Source organism: Toxoplasma gondii, chromosome VIIb, assembly GCF_000006565.2.
Source record: "Toxoplasma gondii ME49 chromosome VIIb, whole genome shotgun sequence".
Classification (NCBI taxonomy): Eukaryota; Apicomplexa; class Conoidasida; order Eucoccidiorida; family Sarcocystidae; genus Toxoplasma; species Toxoplasma gondii.
Genome location: NC_031475.1, coordinates 3,007,589 through 3,026,502, shown reverse-complemented (window position 1 = coordinate 3,026,502; position 18,914 = coordinate 3,007,589). Strand labels below are relative to the sequence as shown.

The following is an 18,914-nucleotide window of genomic DNA, read 5'->3' as shown; positions in this document are numbered from 1 at the left end:
AGGAGGGATTCACCGTCACCTCGTTTGCTTCCTTCTGGTGATGGAGGGAATAAGCCGACAGACTCACTTCTTAACAGTTCATGGCAGAGGGGCAACGACGTCACCATCCAGCTTTCCATTCACTTAACCGCACAAGCGTTCTGCTCGTTAGTCAAGCCTCACTCGCCAGTCGAAAGCCATTAAAAGTTCGCGTTTCTGGCTCTCGTTTGTGCCGGAAGTCTGCCAAAGCAAACAAAGGATCTGAAACCGAGTAGCAGTGAACGCGTGACAGTGCAGAGGGGTGCCCGCGTCGGCGTCCTCTCTGTCCACGAACAGCCACAATTCTCATCACGAGAAGTCCTCCTCCCCTGGATCTTCCTCCAGTTCCCCATGACTGCCTCCGGTTCTCGCACGGACGGCGATCCGCCTTCACGCTCCCCGGCCTTTGCCAGTTTTGTGCAAGAAGGTCGCCCGTCTTATTCTTGTCACGTTCCCTGTATCTACTCGGTTCACTGCGCTCTACAGAAGCTCTTCTTCGCCTTCTACTGATCAGTGCACTCTACGAGATGCACTATCATCAGTCCTGAACTCCATGTTTGGGTGGAAACCTGGGCGTGCTGTGTCGCAGCGAGTCGCGAGATTGCCGGCCTGTCGACGAGTTCCCGTTTTTCCTGCACTGGCTACAGCGTAGCGGCTTCGCCTGCTCACTGGCGACGGTACTGGCCGCACGGTTTCACGATCCTGAGGTCGGCGAGATGCCCCTGTCTGGCGAGGCCTTTTGTCTACGCAGCGACCTCTGTCTACTAGAGAAAGGCAGAAGGCCGGAGCGTTTTCTCAGATGTGCTACTCTTTGTCTTCTGCGATCTTCCGTGCGTTCAGCTGTGCTTTTGCCAAAGGAGACCTGTGTGCAGAGGACTTCGCTGCTAAAAAGCAGAAGAGTGCGCGGCGTGTGTAGCTCAGTGGCATTTCGGGACTCGGTCTTGCGTCGTTCGCGACTGGACGTCGTCGTCTGTGAGAGCGTCAAACTAGGGAGAAGGGGCGGGCCAGAGCGTTCGGAAAATTATCTGCAAAGCCCAGGTCCCGTATGATATTCAAAAAAGATGGCGCCGTCAGCATCGCATCCGCCGGGAGCTTGTCCACCGGGATGTACCAAGCATCCTGCTACTGCGACAGCCATTTCCCCGAGTGGAGTGTGTCCCATGCGTGCGTTCCATCCCGCGGGGCCTCACTCACATTTCTCATGTTACGATGATCTCAGAAATAGGCTGAGTCACGACAAAAATGTTCGACCGGTCGCCTCTCAACAGGTACAGTTGAAACAGAGGGCATCTGCATCAACCGGGAGTCTGGGGTTCGACTAGAAAGAGCGGTGCAGGGAGTTACGAAAAGAAAGGAAACGAGATGTGTGTGTGTAGCACAGAAGGTACAGGCGTAAACACTTACATGGGGGAGCGATAGAGTGGTCTCCGACTAAAACTGAGACTGAGAAGTGACTCGCGAGGTGCAGAGGTGCGTTTGTTCCATCACACTCGACAGTGTGAGCAGGAATGGTATTCGGGGTGAAGTACATTTTCTCCCTGCGGAGGAAAGCGTGGATCATGTTGAAGAGACGGAACTGCGCCATTGTCGGTGATGAGAGAGAGGTTGGTCACCCCCGACACGATTTCAACTGGAGTGTTGTCACACGAGAGGGAGTCTGGATACGAGCAACTATACTCAGACCGGGAATGAGAGTCTCGCAACAGTGACGAAGACAAGGAAGGTTCCGAAGATGTTGGACTACCTCTCAAACGACAGCGGGGACGCCTTCTTGCGGTAAACAGCGATGGAAATTGCGATTTGATGCGTGGATATGCAGCTAGACTATTTGGATGAAGTAAGCCCGTTTGCTCTGGCGTACTACCCTCCCCCGGTAAGACTGACAGCGATGGTGGACCTGAAGGGAAAAGTTGGGATTTTCGAAGAGGAAAAGCTCACGGGCGGCGATAGCGGCAAGTTCGGTGTACCGGAGTGTAGCCGTGACGAGAGGCGCATGCTACAACCGAAAAATAGGAGCTTGGATGTAATACTGGTTTCCCTTTGTGTTACGCCTTGAGTAGGAGGGATGGTCGTGCCACAGATGTGTGCATCTGTGCAGTTTTGGGGTGGAGTCGGTCTTAATCCCATCGACGATATGTTGTTCGAGACGGCCCTCACCGCAAACGAAATGATGGAGGACATCACGTGGAGACCCAGAGTCGACGTGGAGTTCGACAGCAAAAAGAAGGAAATGATTATTTTGGCTGACTTGCCAGGTCTTCAGAAAGATGACGTAACCATAGAAGTCGACAACGGAGCCATCGTTATCAAAGGTAAATCGTCTGTCGACGGTGTATCCGTCAGATGCACAACGTGCATGCGTTATCGGAACGTGCTTGCTGACGAGGCGCCGGCACAGAAGACATACACCACTGTACACGAGTATCGGGGACGTAAACGTATTTGAGTTCAGTGGACATGTTGCACTGAGGACAAAAGCTCGTTGACTGTCTCGGCACCTGTGGCTATCGTAATAAACTGTGGTAGTAGAAAATGGATCTGGAAGGAAAGGAATCTTGCAGTGCAAACTTGTAGCCCCAGTTGTAGATGTTACAAAAAAGGCACAAGAAGCTTAGCCGAATGAAGATGGCACGTAAGCTTTCTCTGATAGAACTGGGGACAGCAGGCAGCGCTGAAGATTCCGCTTTAACCAGGTGATTTTTTTCGTGCATGACGACGGAATCGCGTTGCTCCGTGCTGCCCTGGCAGGAGAGAAGACCTCGAAAGAAGCGGAGAAAGTGGACGATGGCAAAACAAAGAACATTTTGACTGAGCGAGTGTCCGGTTATTTTGCGCGCCGGTTCCAGCTCCCGAGTAATTACAAGCCCGACGGAATCAGTGCGGCAATGGACAACGGCGTTCTACGTGTCACGATCAAGGTCGAGGATTCAGGGGGCGCAAAGCAACAAATCAGCGTGAAGTAGAGGCAGCGATGCCGTTCGTGGGGCAGGGGAACACGGAGGAACCTCATGAAAATGTAAAGGTGTGGGAGAACTGTTGACAGTGCAAGATAATAAATAGTACGAGTAGGATTGCAAAGAAGACCTCCCGTTTGCTGGCGCCAGCCGAGAAAACCTGGTTGATGGGCAGCCTCATGCGTGACGGTTTTTCTTTAGAGGACTTGTCCGTCGAGGTAGTGCGTATCGCGTGTCTGCGGTTTATCGTCGCAGCGCGTATCCAGAAACCTAGCGTTCAACGGTTCAAGACCGTAAGCGAATTAGAGTTGAATAGGTGTGTTATAACCCTTCGGCATGAAATAGAGGCGACTGTTCCGGAGGAGCCGCATGGCCCCTGACGACAACAGAAAAACAAAGCAACGTGAGGTTTCAAATTCGCAGCCAGCGCCCCTTGTTTCAGTACATAAGCACAGTTCTTGGAAGGACGGAAAGTCGAGATCAGCCGTTCTTCCAAAAGAAGAAAGCGGAAATCCTAGAACAACACTGCAACCACCAGGCTTCACTGAACTGAACGTAGACGTTCCACGAGAAAGGTATGGGTGTGGCCGGTGTTGTCCCCAAAGACGTCGCCTGGTTCATTCGGTCAGTAGGTAGCTGTTGGTGTTAACGGTTCAGGGTATTCCTGAAGGGAGACGGATGCGGTTTAGCGAATCATTGTGTATCTCATTCAGTTGCCCACGTTTTCTTGTGATTGTTGATCCACGGGCGACTGTTTGGATACACGTTCACATGACAAGGACGGACGGAAACACTACCTCGTTTCTGTAATAAAAGCGAGTGCTCGTTCTGGACTCGGTCTTTACTACCATCTCTGTGCACTGCGTTGGTCGGGTATTTCTTTGTGACACGTGAACAATAGGCGCGCAGAGGTGGGTGGCAACAGTGCAACGTTGTACGTAGAAGGCAAATTTCTGCGTGGCGTTGCTGTTTCCTTCGCGGATAGGGAACAACCGCGCATTCGCTTCGTTGTTTTGGCAGGAGGCGATTGGTAGCAGGGTCATTGTGAGCTGACGATTCCCCTTCCTATGTGTAGCTGGCTTATATTTTGTCCTGAATCAAGAAAGCAGAGGGAAAAGCGTCATCGGACAACCGTGACAAACACCCAAGAAAAATCCCTCAGGCCAGGAGGCACGGTCTTGTTCCTGGGTCGCAAGTGCGTACTCGCAGTCAGCGAAGAGAAGACACATCTTTGAAATCTTTCTAAAGTATCCATTTGTCTTCCGAAAGAACGGGAATCTCTCCACATCGCAAATCGTTTGTCGGAGCACACAGGACCACGAACAGCGTGGAACGAACTGCGTCGCCAACACCGGGTTGTGTGCTTCGGTTTTACTCATGCCTGTCCCTGATGTACAGCCAGAACTGTCACGGGGCAAAACGCTTTTTATGCGGTCCGTCTGTTCCTCACCAAACGTAACCAGGTGGAAGCAGAGGCGTATCGAACGAAATCTGCACATCGTTTTAGGGTGCACGCAGATAGACAGTTTATCCTCAGTTCATGCTTTCTCGCGAATATGCTTTTTCCCTACGAACTGGGCTTCCTTTTAATCACACCGCATGGCGCTGAACTGGAGTGGAACCTACCAACTGAGAAGAGATGATGTGAAAACGGGAGAAGACGAAAGACGCGCAGAATGAGAAAAATCCAATCTGCTTGTGTGGTGAAACCCAACCGGTGCTGTTCTTTTACCCCCATCACACCTGTCGTTGCTGTGTCTGTTCCGCGACCTATCCTTTTTCTTTATCAACACCGCTGGATTATTTATAAAACTCAGGTTGTCTACTTGTGAGACACATGCGTCTTCGTACATTCTGGAGATGAGGCACAGGCAAAAACAGCGAAGGTGCACAGACACACATGCAATCAATACGTCGGTCTTGGTTCGCGGGACCTGAGGAGCAACGGAAACGCTTGTCAGACGGTGGGAGACACGACGTACTTGCTGAGAACCACAGAAGGACAACATCAGAGAAAAGGAAAGAATTATGCACACACCGTTTGTCTCCAGTGAGTTGAGGAAACACAACAAAGGGCCGCATATTTCGCTGAGGAGATCCGGCTTCTTGAGAGTGAACTTCTCGGTCGTGTTTCGTTCCTCCATGTGGGATGGAATTCGTTAGCTGCATGCAGCTACCTGGAATCTGCGGATCGTTTTGAGAGGCCAGAAATCGCCTGGAATATGCGGAAAAACGCCCGTATGTGTGACGGCGCGTTCAGCGACACAAGTTGGATATAAAAAATATCCAACTGGAGCAGTGAAACCAACAGAGCTACACGCGTGTCACGTTTCCCCCTTACATATGTACAAATATACATATATATATATACATATATACATATATATATACATATATATATATGTGAAACTACTTCTGAATTTTGAATGCGTAGAGAGTGACTTTTCTGTTGAGAGCGAAACCAGACAAGTACTTGTGGAGATACGTAAGTTTCGTTGATGCATCCCTTCCACGTTGCTGATCGTTGGGCACTGCATTGTCTGTGCATGTGTGTATTCACAGACCTAGAGGACGACGGAAGCTGTTTTCAAACATGAGCCGATTTCGCGAGCAACACAAAGGGATCACACTGCCTCTTTGCTGTGACAGAGCAGAAACCGTTGACGTCGTCACGGCCTTCCGTCCTACGCTTTTTCTGCACTTACTTTCTGCAGAAGAGGAAAAGGGCAAATGGTTGCGCGGTAAAAGACGCAAGGAGTTCCACAAAAGTCGACGGATGCGACCTTCGTCTTTGCGCTGAGTTCAAACCAGAAGCGGCGGATCCACGTTTCTCCGTAGGTACACCAAAGGGCAATGTGAAGGAGTGGAATCCCAGAAGGTGTTGACTCGACAGTTTCTTTGTTTTCTACTCGAGGGTCTTCACCCCCACCGAGGCGCGATGACTCATGTACAGCAACCTGCAGTAAACTGCGTCCGTGTTGCTGTGTAGTCTTTGCCTTTCTCGGAGAAGGAAAACGTACGATCTGGCGCAGATTCACACGGAACGAAGCACTCCGCCGTCAAGCTTGAGAAGAACACAGACCCGTGGAAGGGCCTGTTTTTACACCTGGCCGCGCGCCTGATAGTTGGAAGCGACTTAAGTGCATGCGTGATGTGCTCCCGTTCATGTGCCTATCTAAATCCATCTTTGCAAGACATTTACCATACATAGGGAAGTGGAAGCGAATCTTTTCCAGCGAGGTTACGTTGCTCTGTTGCCCGAAAACGCCTTGGAGGTCCATCGAGCGAAACGTTTGAGAAACGATTCTTTCTCTAGTCTTGTCGGCCGCAGCGAGACACGGCTCTGTCCTTCCGCCGGTGTATCTATATAACTGTATACGGGCAACTGCGCTGAAAACAATCCGTGTATTCGTTGTGTCGCATGTCGACGCTTAGTTCACGACGTTCGGCAGTGGAGCTGAGAAAACGACGCATCCCGAGGAGTCCAAAATCTACGTAAATTCCGTTTCGTCGCCTTCGTTTCCAAGACTCCTACTTCCTTCAGAATTGTTCGTTGACCGCAGCAAAAACGCCAGGAACAAGGCAAATGCGGGGAAGTTTCGGGGGTCTATTTGCCTTGTTTGTCAAAACACTCAGGGCAGCACCTGAAACATTGACACGCTCGACTGTTTGGAACTAGGAGTGTTTGTTTCTGCTTCTCTGCGACGTTTGTGTCTTTCTCCTCTCCCAAAAGTCTTGCTTCGCCGTTCAGTTTTGAGTTTAGTGCAGAGTTGAAGTCACTCAGCTCCTTACTTCCTACAGGGGCGCGCCAAGGAAAGACGTGGAAATAGGATGGAGAAAAAGAAGCAGAGAGGAACGTTCGAGAGAGAAAGCGAGCGAAAGAAACAAACGAAACAGTGCTCCGACACTCTATCACCTTTCTTAGCCTCTTCCGCCGATTCGCAAACCAATGAGAAGAAAAACCAAGACAGGAAAACTTTAAAGAAGATTCAGCCTAGAATACGTCAAGGAGCAAAGTGTGGGGACCACGGTAGCGCATTATATCAAAAACTCACAACGACAGCCGAGAAAGGAAAAGCGCAGAGGGAGCGCAGCCAACAGCACAAAGGACGGAGGCAGAGCCAAGACGTCGTATACGCCTTACAAGCTGGAGAAGAAGTCAGAAAACGAGAGCTCCTGCGACCATCTCTTGTTTTTTCGTTTTGTGCCCTTTGTGGGGTTCATCTCTCTCAGCCACGCGCCAAGTCCTTCCTCTGTTTGTGAGAGAAAAGTTTGCAGTTTTTCTCGAAAGCAACATGCGCCTGGAAGAGACCCCAGTCGCGGTTTGAGAAAGCAGGGCAGACACGCCATCCAAATTCGTTCAAGAGAAGAAGAGTTTCTCTTGGCGGTGCGTCGCAACAGGCCAGCGACAGTGAGACCGATTTACTTTTCTTCCACGACATGTGCGTCTGTCCCCTCCGTCCTCTCGTGTCATGTTCCTCTCTCTCGCGTTCTTGGGTCAAAAACTCACCGACGGCTGTCAAGAAAAAACACAACGAGACTCGTAGACAGTTCCCTCGGAATGCAAACATACGGAAACAGTTTGAATACGGGGAAAAGAAACAAGTGGAACCGCGGAATCAAGGAAACAAAACAAGCCGCAAATAAAGAAAAAATTTGCAACCCAATCAGGTGAAACTCAGCCTGCAGTAACGTGGCAGTTGAACGTTTAGGTTCGACTTTTGAGGAAATTCAGCCTGATATCTGCGCCGTCCCCGTCCCCAAACTCAATTCCTTTCCGAAGTTGATCCAGAGATTCAAGTGTGTCGAAAAGCATCCCGAGACTGAAAGGAGTCTGTTCTCTTTGTTTCCCCGCATGTTTCTGTCGCATCGAAACAGTATCACAAACACCCCATTCTTACAGGCTGCAAGAACACCGAGGACGAACAGAGACAGAACTGGAGTAAAGACACAACGCTTTCCGTTATTCACAGGACAGCATCTATCGACAAATGAGGTATTCCTTCTGCGGCAATACGACGTTTCGTTCTCGCCCGTGGAACAAAGTAATGTTTGTCGCAGAAGCAGTGGTGCCTGCGTCGTCTGTTTGCCAGCATCGAGTTCCTGATGTTTCTTTCTTGCGCTGGGAGACGCGAGAAAAGGGAGTGAACCGTGGAGGCCCTCACGTTCTGAAAAATTAAAAAGGTCCAGCATGCAGCAGGACGAGGATCTTTGAGAAACGCCACCGATATGAAACGGCGACCAAAAAAGGCAAACGCTTTCGTGTTCGCCGCTAACTCAAAGGAGACTCACCCACTGAAAACAGACGAAAGCGAAAGAGCAGAACACTGCGTTGAGAAAACATGATCGACAAAACACCACTGAGATAACGCACGAAAAAAGTGAAAAACTCAACAGACTCATCCCGTCCACGTATCGCACATACTCCTAGCCTCAAAACACATAACTACGAATCTATGGTGGATACATATATATATATATATATATATGTATATGTCTATATATGTATATATGTCTCTCTCCCTCGCTATATATATATATATATATATATATTCATATGTTTATATGCGGCAAACCTTTGTAGAAGTAAAGATGGTATATTTCCATATGCACGTATATCCATATATATATATATATATGAATATACATTCATGACTGCTAGATCAATACATATGCATGTATATATATATATATTGATATATATATATATATATTATATTTATTTGTGAATATATCGGTATACAAGCTTACAAAGCGAGAGGTAGGAAGAGACTTGGGAGATTGTAACTCCTTTAGAGAAGGAGCGAAAGATTTCGAAAAGCAGAATACTTCATGTGTTGCCTGCTTGGTGGTTGGGAGCCTCTGTTTGAAGGCTAGACGAGTGGAGAGTCCCCATGCAGAAATTTTCGAGAAACGCGAAAAAGTGGATATTCTTACTGAGTGTTTGTTGGCCTGCGAGACGGAGAAAGAGAAGAGATAGGAAAGAAAGAGCAGTGGACTGAGACGACGAGTCGAGATGACTAAAACATGGAACACTTAAGGCGATGCAGCCATCCACTTCAAGCGTTGGGAACAGAACTTCCAGAAACAGAAGCAGGAAGAAAACAAGCAGAGAGGAATTCTAGAATATAAAAAGAAAAAACGTCTGTCGAAGAGAAAGAAAGAAGCGAAAACACGCCGAAAAGTGATAGAGAATGCAACCGCTTCCCGCAGAAAACAACCCAGAGACAACCCATTTCCCTCGCTGTTGGGTCACATTCCATGAACCCTGAATAGAAATAAGAAAGCAAAGAAACCTACATACTGCAGACAGGAACACTCACGCTTAACAGCCGGGGATTCAGCGGCTTTTCTCACAAACAGCTCGATGCGGAGAGAAGAACAGCTTGAGCTGGCAACCCTCTAGCGAAGGTCTTGCCTCCAGGTATCATGAATCATGAATGGTGTATGCAACAGTACGTGCATCTGTCTGTATACATATAAATAGATAGGAAGAGAGAAAAAGAGAGACAACCTTGTCCATCTATATAGGGAAATGTCATGAACAAGAATAACTAGACTCGGTCCTCAACTGTGTTGGAGGAATTGCTGCCGAGGTGTGGAAGCGAAAAGGCGAAAAAAAGGGAAGCAAAAACAGGAAAAGGGAGAGGCTCGAAAGTAAGAAAAGAAGCAAGCGAAGGGGAGGAGACAAGAAACCTGAGGTGGAAACATCGAGCAGAAAAAGGGAAAGGATAAAAGAAACAAGAGGACAAGGCGGAGGAAACAACGAAACAGCGGTGAAAAGAAGACAACGAGACTCAAAGTCCGCGGAAGTTGAACAACACCCGAGAAAAAGAGTAAAAGTCCGAGGTGAGTGAGCAGAAGGCTTACAAGCTGGGCAGTGTGCGCACAAAAGAAGAGACAGAAAAACATGAAAAATGTCATTTTGAATATAAGCCAGAATCCCGAAGAACTTCAAACACTGAAGCAGAAATCGTTTTGGATAGACAAAAGTAAAAATGACAAACAGACAAATATATACATGTATATGGATAAAAATAAACAAGTGTGAAAATAGGTATATATACATCTATATGTAAATATATTTACATACATATTTATATATATATATATATATATATGAATGCGTAATACCGGGCATGTATATGCTATCTGCTTTGCTTAGTCGGATTCTCCGAAAGCCGCAACAAATCTCACTGCCTGATGAACCCAGAGCCGAGAGAAGCCCAGCCACAGCAAAACGATTACATTTATCCCGCGTAAACTTCACACGCACTTGTGCCTCTAACACACAGAGACAAATCCATACATAGTCTGCATTCACAAACTTACATTCACATATACAGAAACATCTGCAACCCTCGCCCTCGACACGTATATATGGGTACATGAACCTGCTTGTACATGTATATATATATATATATATATATATATAGACATGGTTGTACACGTATAAATTTGTGTGTGTCTCTATATATTTGTCCATGCATATATTCCGATATACATATATATGTATTCTAAATATATATATATATATATATATATATATATGCAATGGAATAGTTGGTTACGGGTGCACATGGGGAGGCTCCACTACTTTTGCAGTGCTTTCTAGATGTATTTCGAGGGGAAACCAAAGAATACACTTATAAACTACGCTCGTGGTACGCTGAACTTGAGTGGGATGCCATTGCCACGATAGACCTTACTGGGATTTACGAAAACGCAAGCATGTGTGTTTTGTTTGCACCTTGCCCAGGACCCCGTTCCCGGAAGCTGTCTCCAAATGCGCAGAAAGAAAGTCGAAAACCAGAAAAGTCTTCTTTTTTTTGATCTTACGTACTGAATTGTACAGACGCTCGAGGGCAGGGCGCCAGACGTTGACACAGCGAAGCGCTCTTTCTGCTCTTTCGTTTCGCATTCCGACTTAGAGGAAAACATTTCTTTTCGCCCATTGTCTGTCGCCTTTCGCAAGTGCGTGTTTCTCCGTACAGAGCGAAGGCAAACGACTCCAATCAACTGCGAACGAGGAAAACGAATACTCTAGTGTCGCTCCTTCCGTTGAGGCTTCGTCCGTCTGTTGCGATGGCACAAGAACAAGCGGCTAGATTTGCCGGCAGGTCACTTTCCTCATCTCCTCTGCTGCTGTTTTCGAACTGCTTGTCTCTGGAGATATCGATCGCTCCCCCGAAAACGCTGGATGCGTGAGATGTTCCCGAGTACGACTCTGTCTGAGCTTCTTTTTCGGCGTTCCTTGAGAAGGGTGGACGAGACGACCCGCGACGAGGTTCGCTCCCCGAGTGACTTACTGCCGCAAAGCCTAAGCCTGCGAGAGCCTGCAGAGAGACAGGCACAGAGCGTGACTACAATCCTGAAGCAAACGGCAGGGAAGAACGAGTGCAAGTCTGTCCGTTGATACGTTCCTTTTTCATCCTCTCTGTTAACAGCTGCACTCTCATCCTCACCGGACTCCCGCGAGACTCCACTTCCTTTCTCTGTTTTTCTTTCCTCTCTCTGCTCCTTTTCTTCCCCTCTCCTGTCTGCCTTTCATCCCTTTTCTGAACTTTCTCCTCTCTCTCTCTCTCTCTCTCTCTTTCTCTTCTCTATCACCCTTTTCACTTTCTTCCCCCATCACCTGTTGCTCCTCATCCTCTTTGTGCCGCCGATTTCTTCTACCTCCCTTGATCGCATTCTGTCTTGCTTTCTCTGCCTCTGCGAAGCGCTCTTCAACTTACCAGCTGCAGATGCAGCAGATAACACAGCGGACAGACTGGGTGAAGTTCCTTCAACGTTTATTTTAGCTCTTTCCCTCGAAGCTGAGTCCGGGTGAGGTTTGACACTTTCGCAGATGGAACGCGTCCACACGACGCCGAATCTCGAGCGAAGAAGGACGCGATACAGCGCTTGCAGCCCACCGCAGCTGCAAAGCAGTTTGACGTCTCTCTTCTCCCTCAAGTGTCTCCCCCCGCACTCTCATACTTTTCTTTCGAAGACGCTTTTCAGGTCCAACGACGCGAGAACCTGGAACGGCGCAATCCATCCTGGAGTGCAAGTTTCTAGAAATCCGTGTTGTTTGGAAACCCACGAATCTCTCGCGACCGTCACAAAGAGCGCGGGAGAAACAGTCGAACGAGCAGAACTGTCTCGTTCGATTACAGAGAGGCACGTCGTTCCGGCAAACACATTTCTGTCTTTCTCTGCATGCGCTGGAGCTTCCATTTTCCAGAGCCTGAAAATCGGAAGCTTACTGCCTGAAACGGAGCGAGAAAGCGAGGAAGAAGAAGATTGAGAAAAATCGAAAAGTTTCGTGGTGCTACCGAGTAGCTGTGCCGGTGCGATGGGCTCTCTGGCCAACCTACATTCTGAAGAGAAAAAGAAGGCAATCAAACGCCGCAGCTGAAAAGAGAAAATATCCAAGACGCGTCAAGAAGACGGCCAGAGGTAAGAAAAAAATTTGGAACTGTATACACAATTCTTACACCAAATCCACATGCATCCATACATAGATGTGCATACATATAGATATACATATACATACATGAAAATACGTCTTTCTTCACTTATTTATGATGCGAATCAACGAGTGGAAAGAGGACGAAACAGGAAAGAGACTGACACAAAAACACATATGGACAAGCCTACACAGTGTGAGACAGTTTCGGTGAGATAGTACGTACTTGCTGAAGAGGACAGGTACACCACAGCAATAAACCGGCATATTCAGGGTGAGAAGCGGGAACGATTTTCAGATGAAAGAAGTGAAAGAAAAGGCCTCGGGGCTCGCACGGAAAACCAATCGACGATGGTCTCCCGTCTTCAACAACTGTTTCTTGAATGCTGAACCAATATATATATATATATATATATATATATGTATTCGCTTATATCATGTTATATAGATGCATATAAATAAACGCACACATATAAGTTTATATATTTAAATATGTACACACATGTGTACGTGTGTGTGATTTGTTCGAGGGTCGCTGCTGCGAGTAGAGAATTCTCGATGGGGACGAAGACAAAATCGAAAGAAAGAGCGCAGAGACGTACTGCCTGTTTAGGAGACACACCACTGGCTAGAAGCGAGTGAGTCAAAAGAGGAGATGGATGTCACGTTCCCCATAGCGAGGGGTTGATTTCAAAATCTTTCTCTCGGTTGAAACATGCCAGGAGCGGTCAGCAAATAAACGAGAATTCTGGTCGACGCGCCGCAAGATGCTTGGGCTCTGACCGTCGAGAGATCATCTCTTTCGCCTTTTTTCTCTCGGTTATTTTCGCGGGCTAAATGCTGTGTCGCCTCCTTCTCTCTGTTTCGCCACAGTCTCGCTGTTTCTCGAAAGATGTGCAGGCAGCGCAGCTTCTTTGTGTTTTTTCTCTGAAAAGTCTAGTCTCCTGTGTGTGGGCGCCTCACCAGCTGCAGAGAAAGAGGGGACATGAGAGTGAGGTGGAAGAGAGAGCAAGAAAAGAATAAAAAAAGGGACCCACAAGCAGGAGTGGAGCCACGAGGCGGCAGAATCGGACGAAAGAGGAAAGAAATGGGAAAGAAATGGGGAGACAAAAGGCGAGAAAGTCTCTGCTTCCTTCAACCTGTTGCGCTTCGTTCTCGCTCGTCTTGGCTGCCGACTCCCACCAAGAAAACAAGAATTTTTTGGAAGTGAAGAAATCGGCTGAGCCTAAATGGGTATCTTACAGTCTGGGGAGAGAACGAAATGCGATTCCGGCGAAAAAAGATTACTTTTGTGCTGTGAACGATCTGGAAATTCTGTCGAATCTAGGCCGAAGCAACCGAGACAAACAGAAGCGTCGCCTTTTCACAGGCCTCACCATCTGAGAGGAGGACGAGAAGGAACAGGAAAGGACAGACGGAACCTGTGACAGCACAGGGGTCAGGGCCAAACTCTTCGCTCCTCTCTGATACGATCTAGGAGCTCTCAAACTTCTTCCTTTGAAGTGCAAAACACCAAAGAGAGACCAGACGCAGCGTTGCTGCCTGCTGGTGGAGAAAACATTGAACTTCGTATGTCGCCATTTTTCACCCTAAATATGGGCATGTTGCGGGTTTACATTCTCAGACCATGCCGCGATTCTCCCAAGTCTCTGCAAGTCTCTCCGCATTGCGAGCGCATATCCCGCGCTTCCTCACCTTTCACAGCAGCTCTATCCCCATCTTACAGGCTGCAGAAAAAAGACAGGCAGATGTAAACACTCGCTCCTCTGTTTTTCAAGTTTCCACCGATACCCTAGACACAGGACCAGGTCAGTGTACAGACGGACCTGTTTACAAAGACGTCTATGTGAATTTTGTGTGAATATACAACCACCAACAGGTAACGGAGTACGGGAGTCGAAGCAGATGCGCTCCTGAATATGGCGCGAAGCAAACCTCTCTACGCAGGCGCCCAAGAAACATTTGCATTCGACAGTCTGTGCACATCCACTCTCCTTCGGAGAGCCGCCAACACCCAGAAACAACTCTACATACATTTGTATACATCAATACCTAGGCGTCTATAAAACCATGTGTGTCTGTGGCTTGGCGCACGCGAGCTGAAAGGCTCTTTAGGCAGTCAGAAATCGATGTGCCGTCTGTTGGGGAAGGAGAAGAAAGACCGACTCGATATGCCGTACGGCTATCGCGAGGTGGTGGAAGCAAAAGAGAGGCAGCCTCGCCTTCTTTCACCTTACATTCTTCGTTGAAGTCCACCGTCACCAAGCGCGCGGAAAGATGAGAAGAAATCCAAAGGACGATCAAGCACGAGATGGAAGGCAAGCGACAAGGCAACATCGTTTTGCTGACGCGATTCACATCTCTTCTGGAACAATCAACACAGTAATGTTCCTCAGTGTTGGAAAAAAGCTGGTCATGCAAGCGCTTTGTTTCTGTTAGAGGCGCCCAACGAGAGCGGCCGTGTGGAGAGTTTTCCCTCGCTGTCTTTTTTCAAACATAGGTGACGTGCAACGCCGAACAAGAGCGCTCGAGTCTCTGTGGGAGGCTCTGTGTCTCGCAGACAACGATTCGAGTCATTTTCCCCTCTTTCTCCTGGCTTTTAAACCGCCAGGAAGACTCGAGAGCGAGACGAGAGATGGCTGTGCCTTGGAAAACGGTAATGTTCGCGTAAACTCTACAGCAGCCACTGACGAAGGTTCGGTCGAGAAAAGACGATCAGGTAACGACCAGAAATTCGATTGCATGGAAGAAAACTTGAGTGCGAAACGTACAGGAAGTGTGGAAGTTTGTACGATGTCAGGCCTTGAAGGAGTGCGTAGGAAAGCCAGGAAACCCCCCGGCAACGCGTTTGCGACAGATTCACTCGCTGCACGATTCTGCGTCAGATGTCCAGAGTGTCCGAGACTGATCGACGCGTATTGCCGCCGCCTATTCTCGCCGCCGGTTCCGAGCGAAGCGTTCGCGAGGCGACGGACGTCTGAGCTCACAGAGCATCAGACGTGAGAGGCAGAGGAGAGAGGGAGCGACAGGCGTTCGCTGTCGTTAAGGTCGACGGCATGGGGAGAGACAAGGAGAAAACAAAAGTCAAAGGAAAGCCTTTAAGGTGCACAGGATCCGTCCGCCCTTTCGGTTGAAATAAGAAAAGATGGTTTTACTCTGGAATCCGACCGACCAAAGCGAGGACATCGGGATCTCACGGCTGAGGGAAGCTGAAGAAGAAATTCCGGGGAGAGAAAAGAAAACAGTTCGGGCAGGAAATTCCAGCGACGATGATCGATAAGTCCTCACTGGTTTCGCAGTACGGTGGCAGGTACATCCAGTTTCACCTTTGAACTTAGTTTGCAAATTTTGAGTTCATGCGCAGCAAATGAAAATGCGGCATTAACAGAGAATCCACGAAAAACCGGCAGAACAGGTTATACAGGCACATCTCAGTGGCTTTACATGTTAATACATGTGCGTGTACATGCATATGCATACATCTACACAAATGTATATATATATATATATATATATATGCATTTGCACACTGTTATACAGGGTATAAATGAACAAATAAGTGCGGAATTTTTACAGAGATGAAAACACTGCTACAAACGTATAAACTGACTTACATAGAAATTTATAGACATTTAGATATGTACAGATAGATAAGTATACCATATCATAAATACATATATGCACATACAAATATATATATATATATATATATTTGCCGGCAGATCATTCTTTCGCTTTTTGGATAGGAACGTTTGCTACGAACAGCATCTGAGCCTCTGCAAGTCATTCGTCTTTTCAAACGCTTCTCCGGGGAAGAAATGGTTACTTTTGGATGTCTCGAAATGTCTTTTGTACGCTTGCAAAGAGGTGAGCGGGCTTCGCTTCGGTCCGGTGGAGATACACGGCCGCCAGTCTCTTTTAGTCTGGAAATCTTACTTTCTCTCGCTGAAAAAACGTACGCAGAAGCCATCGAAATTGAAAAGAGTTGAAGAAACGGCGCATGTCAAATTGAATGGTGGTTGTTTCAGGCATTCGCACGTCGACAGTTTCGAGAAAGTACGCAAGTACATAAGGATTCTGAAATCATCGAGGTGATACATCTGGCGACAGCTTCGTGACCTCCAGGTTGTTTGTCACCACACAGAGGCAAAGATACAATAGAGAGCTCGACACATGCAGGAGAGAGAGAGAAGAAAAGGACTCAGCGGACAGAATCGCGTTCTTGGTAAGGTTACTCGATAAATGAGGAAGCCTTCTTCTACTCATGAAAATAAGGATTCTCTTTAACACTCTCACTGGGCAGAAAGCTGGAAATGGAGACCCGTACCAACTTAATCAGCTGAAAAAAGGCACAATCAAACAAGAAAAAGTCGACAAACGAAACGCACACCTCCGTGAATGAGAAATGACGTTCAAAACCTCGAAGCACTCTCTAGCCCAGAGGTTGTTCTTTGTCTTGAATGATATACTCAGATGCATTCACTTTAGGTGATACGCGGGTCTCTTTGCATTGAACCGACGAAACCCGAAAGACGTTTCAAGGTATCCTGAAGCGCGGCAGAGCATACGTCGAGAGAGAGGCCTTACCAGCGACTGAATCTGAGAAATGAAAAAACGAAATTTGCGAGTTGAATCTGCATGAAAGAAGGCTCGAAAGCACCGTCCAGTCTTCCGACTTCCACGCGTCTAAGTGCTGCAGGTCGCGAACTTAAAAAAGCAAAGGGAGAAGTCGAAGAGAAAACGTGAGAACTCCCAACGTGAAACCGAGTGAGAAAGAAACATATTTTCAGGAAAAGGTAGATGCATGTGAGATTCTTACTTCCTGAGAGAAGACCAAGTCGAGGCAAATGATCTCAAAACCTGCACCGTTGGCATGTTGCCTCTCTGGACCCCTCAAACCTGTCTTTCGTGTCTTGTCACCTTACGATTTCCTTCTCTCGCAAACTTTCGATTCCCTGACTCTCACTTGAATTCCTCAACGTTTGATATATACTACTGCTTCCCGATTCCACCGTCCCTGTCTGTTTCTCTTTGTTCTTCTCATTTCCTCCTGGTCTTCTTCCCTTCGCGTCCTTCGAACGCTTTGTCATCGCCCCCGAACCTTCCAACTCTTCCTCAGACTCTCTCGTGAATCTCCTCTCCGATGAAGCGTTGCGCGTCTGTTCAGAGCTCTGTCTCTTCCAAACTCCTTTTAGCGCCTTTTCCACCTACCGCTTCGGGAGCCTGAGGGAACCCAGTAAATCGGCAAACAGGAACGCTTCAAGTGCGACGACGCCTCGCCTCGGACTCATGCAGTCGTCGTTTACAGAAAGACATGAAGGCCGCAGCAGCCTCAAGCACGGCTGGAGCTTTTTCGCCAGTTCCTTCCACTGTCGGATGTCCGTCGGAAGCGAGAACGCCACTGGAGAGAGTCCGAGTCCAGCGCTTGTGTGTTTCGAGCTTGCGGAAATGCACAAAAGCTGTGGAAACGGTCTTCCTTTCGCTTTGCTCTGAGCGTTCTTTTCCGAGAGCATGCGAAAGAAAAACCGCCACGGAGAAACGATTGCCTTCAGCCTTGAGAACTCATCGTAGTCGCTTGCCTCGTCTTTCGTTCGTCGTTTTCTCTTCTCTTTTTTCCTGCAGTTTTTTTTTCTATATCCCGTTCTATGGAGAGTTTCTGTAACGAGTTGCTCGGCGTGCGTCTGTTTCGAAGCCTCTCGCGGTCTTTGTTGCAGCGCTGCGAGAGAAGCCGGCGCTTTCAGTCTTCCTGACTGAATGTCGGCTTTCTTCGCGCGTTTTCCTCCCAGGCTTCGAGTCACTTCTCCCGGTCTTCCCTCGAGAACCTCTCTCTCCCCTCGCCTCCTTGCTCGCGCTCCCGCCTCTTCGCCCCCTTCGAACGGCACTCTCTTGAGGCCTGTTCCTAATTCTTGTAGCAGCTGTCCCTCGAAACATTCAGAGGAAACCAGCGAGCGACGACGTCGAGGGGTGGGAGCCTCCTGAAAGGCTGCGGCAGGTCGCAAGAGGCGTTCCGTGTTTAAATCGGAAATGCCGAGAACGCCTCAGGCGTTGACCCGGCTTCTTCGGGAACTCACCGTTCTCTGAAAAATGACAGAAGAAAGGCAGGCGAAAAACGGTGGACAGTCGAGACAAGAAGTCGAAGAGGACTCGCGAGAAATTAGGGAGAGAACAGAATGAGGTGAGACGACAAGACGGACTGGGTTGGAGAGAAACAAGAGGGAGACCGGGAACGAAGGAAGGCATGTAGACTTCATTTAACGTTTCATCTCCTGCACTACACAAGGTTAATCAGCGCGACGCTCAGAACCACCCAAGAGGCTGGTCGGGGAAACGTCCCCGAAAAAGAGGAAGACGTAGAAAAAAAGATACATTTCTCACGGGGGCGAAAGAGAGAAAGCGCTGACCGTAGCTGAAGAACGCTTCGCAAAGGGGGAGGACGGACGGAGAACCTCGAGAAACAAAACACAGCTGTCGAACGGAGGAGACCGAACCGG

General features: G+C 48.2%; 1 protein-coding gene across 1 annotated transcript; it reads left to right on the top strand.

Annotated features, from left to right (window-relative positions):
- Positions 1 to 815: 815 nt before the first annotated feature.
- On the top strand, positions 816 to 3,301 carry BAG1 (bradyzoite antigen BAG1). Its single transcript, XM_002365075.2, has 4 exons — positions 816 to 1,286; positions 1,838 to 1,891; positions 2,117 to 2,330; positions 2,767 to 3,301. The coding sequence occupies exons 1-4, from the start codon at positions 1,080 to 1,082 to the stop codon at positions 2,979 to 2,981; spliced, it is 690 nt and encodes a 229-aa protein (XP_002365116.1). The 5' UTR covers positions 816 to 1,079; the 3' UTR covers positions 2,982 to 3,301.
- The last annotated feature ends 15,613 nt before the right edge of the window (positions 3,302 to 18,914 follow it).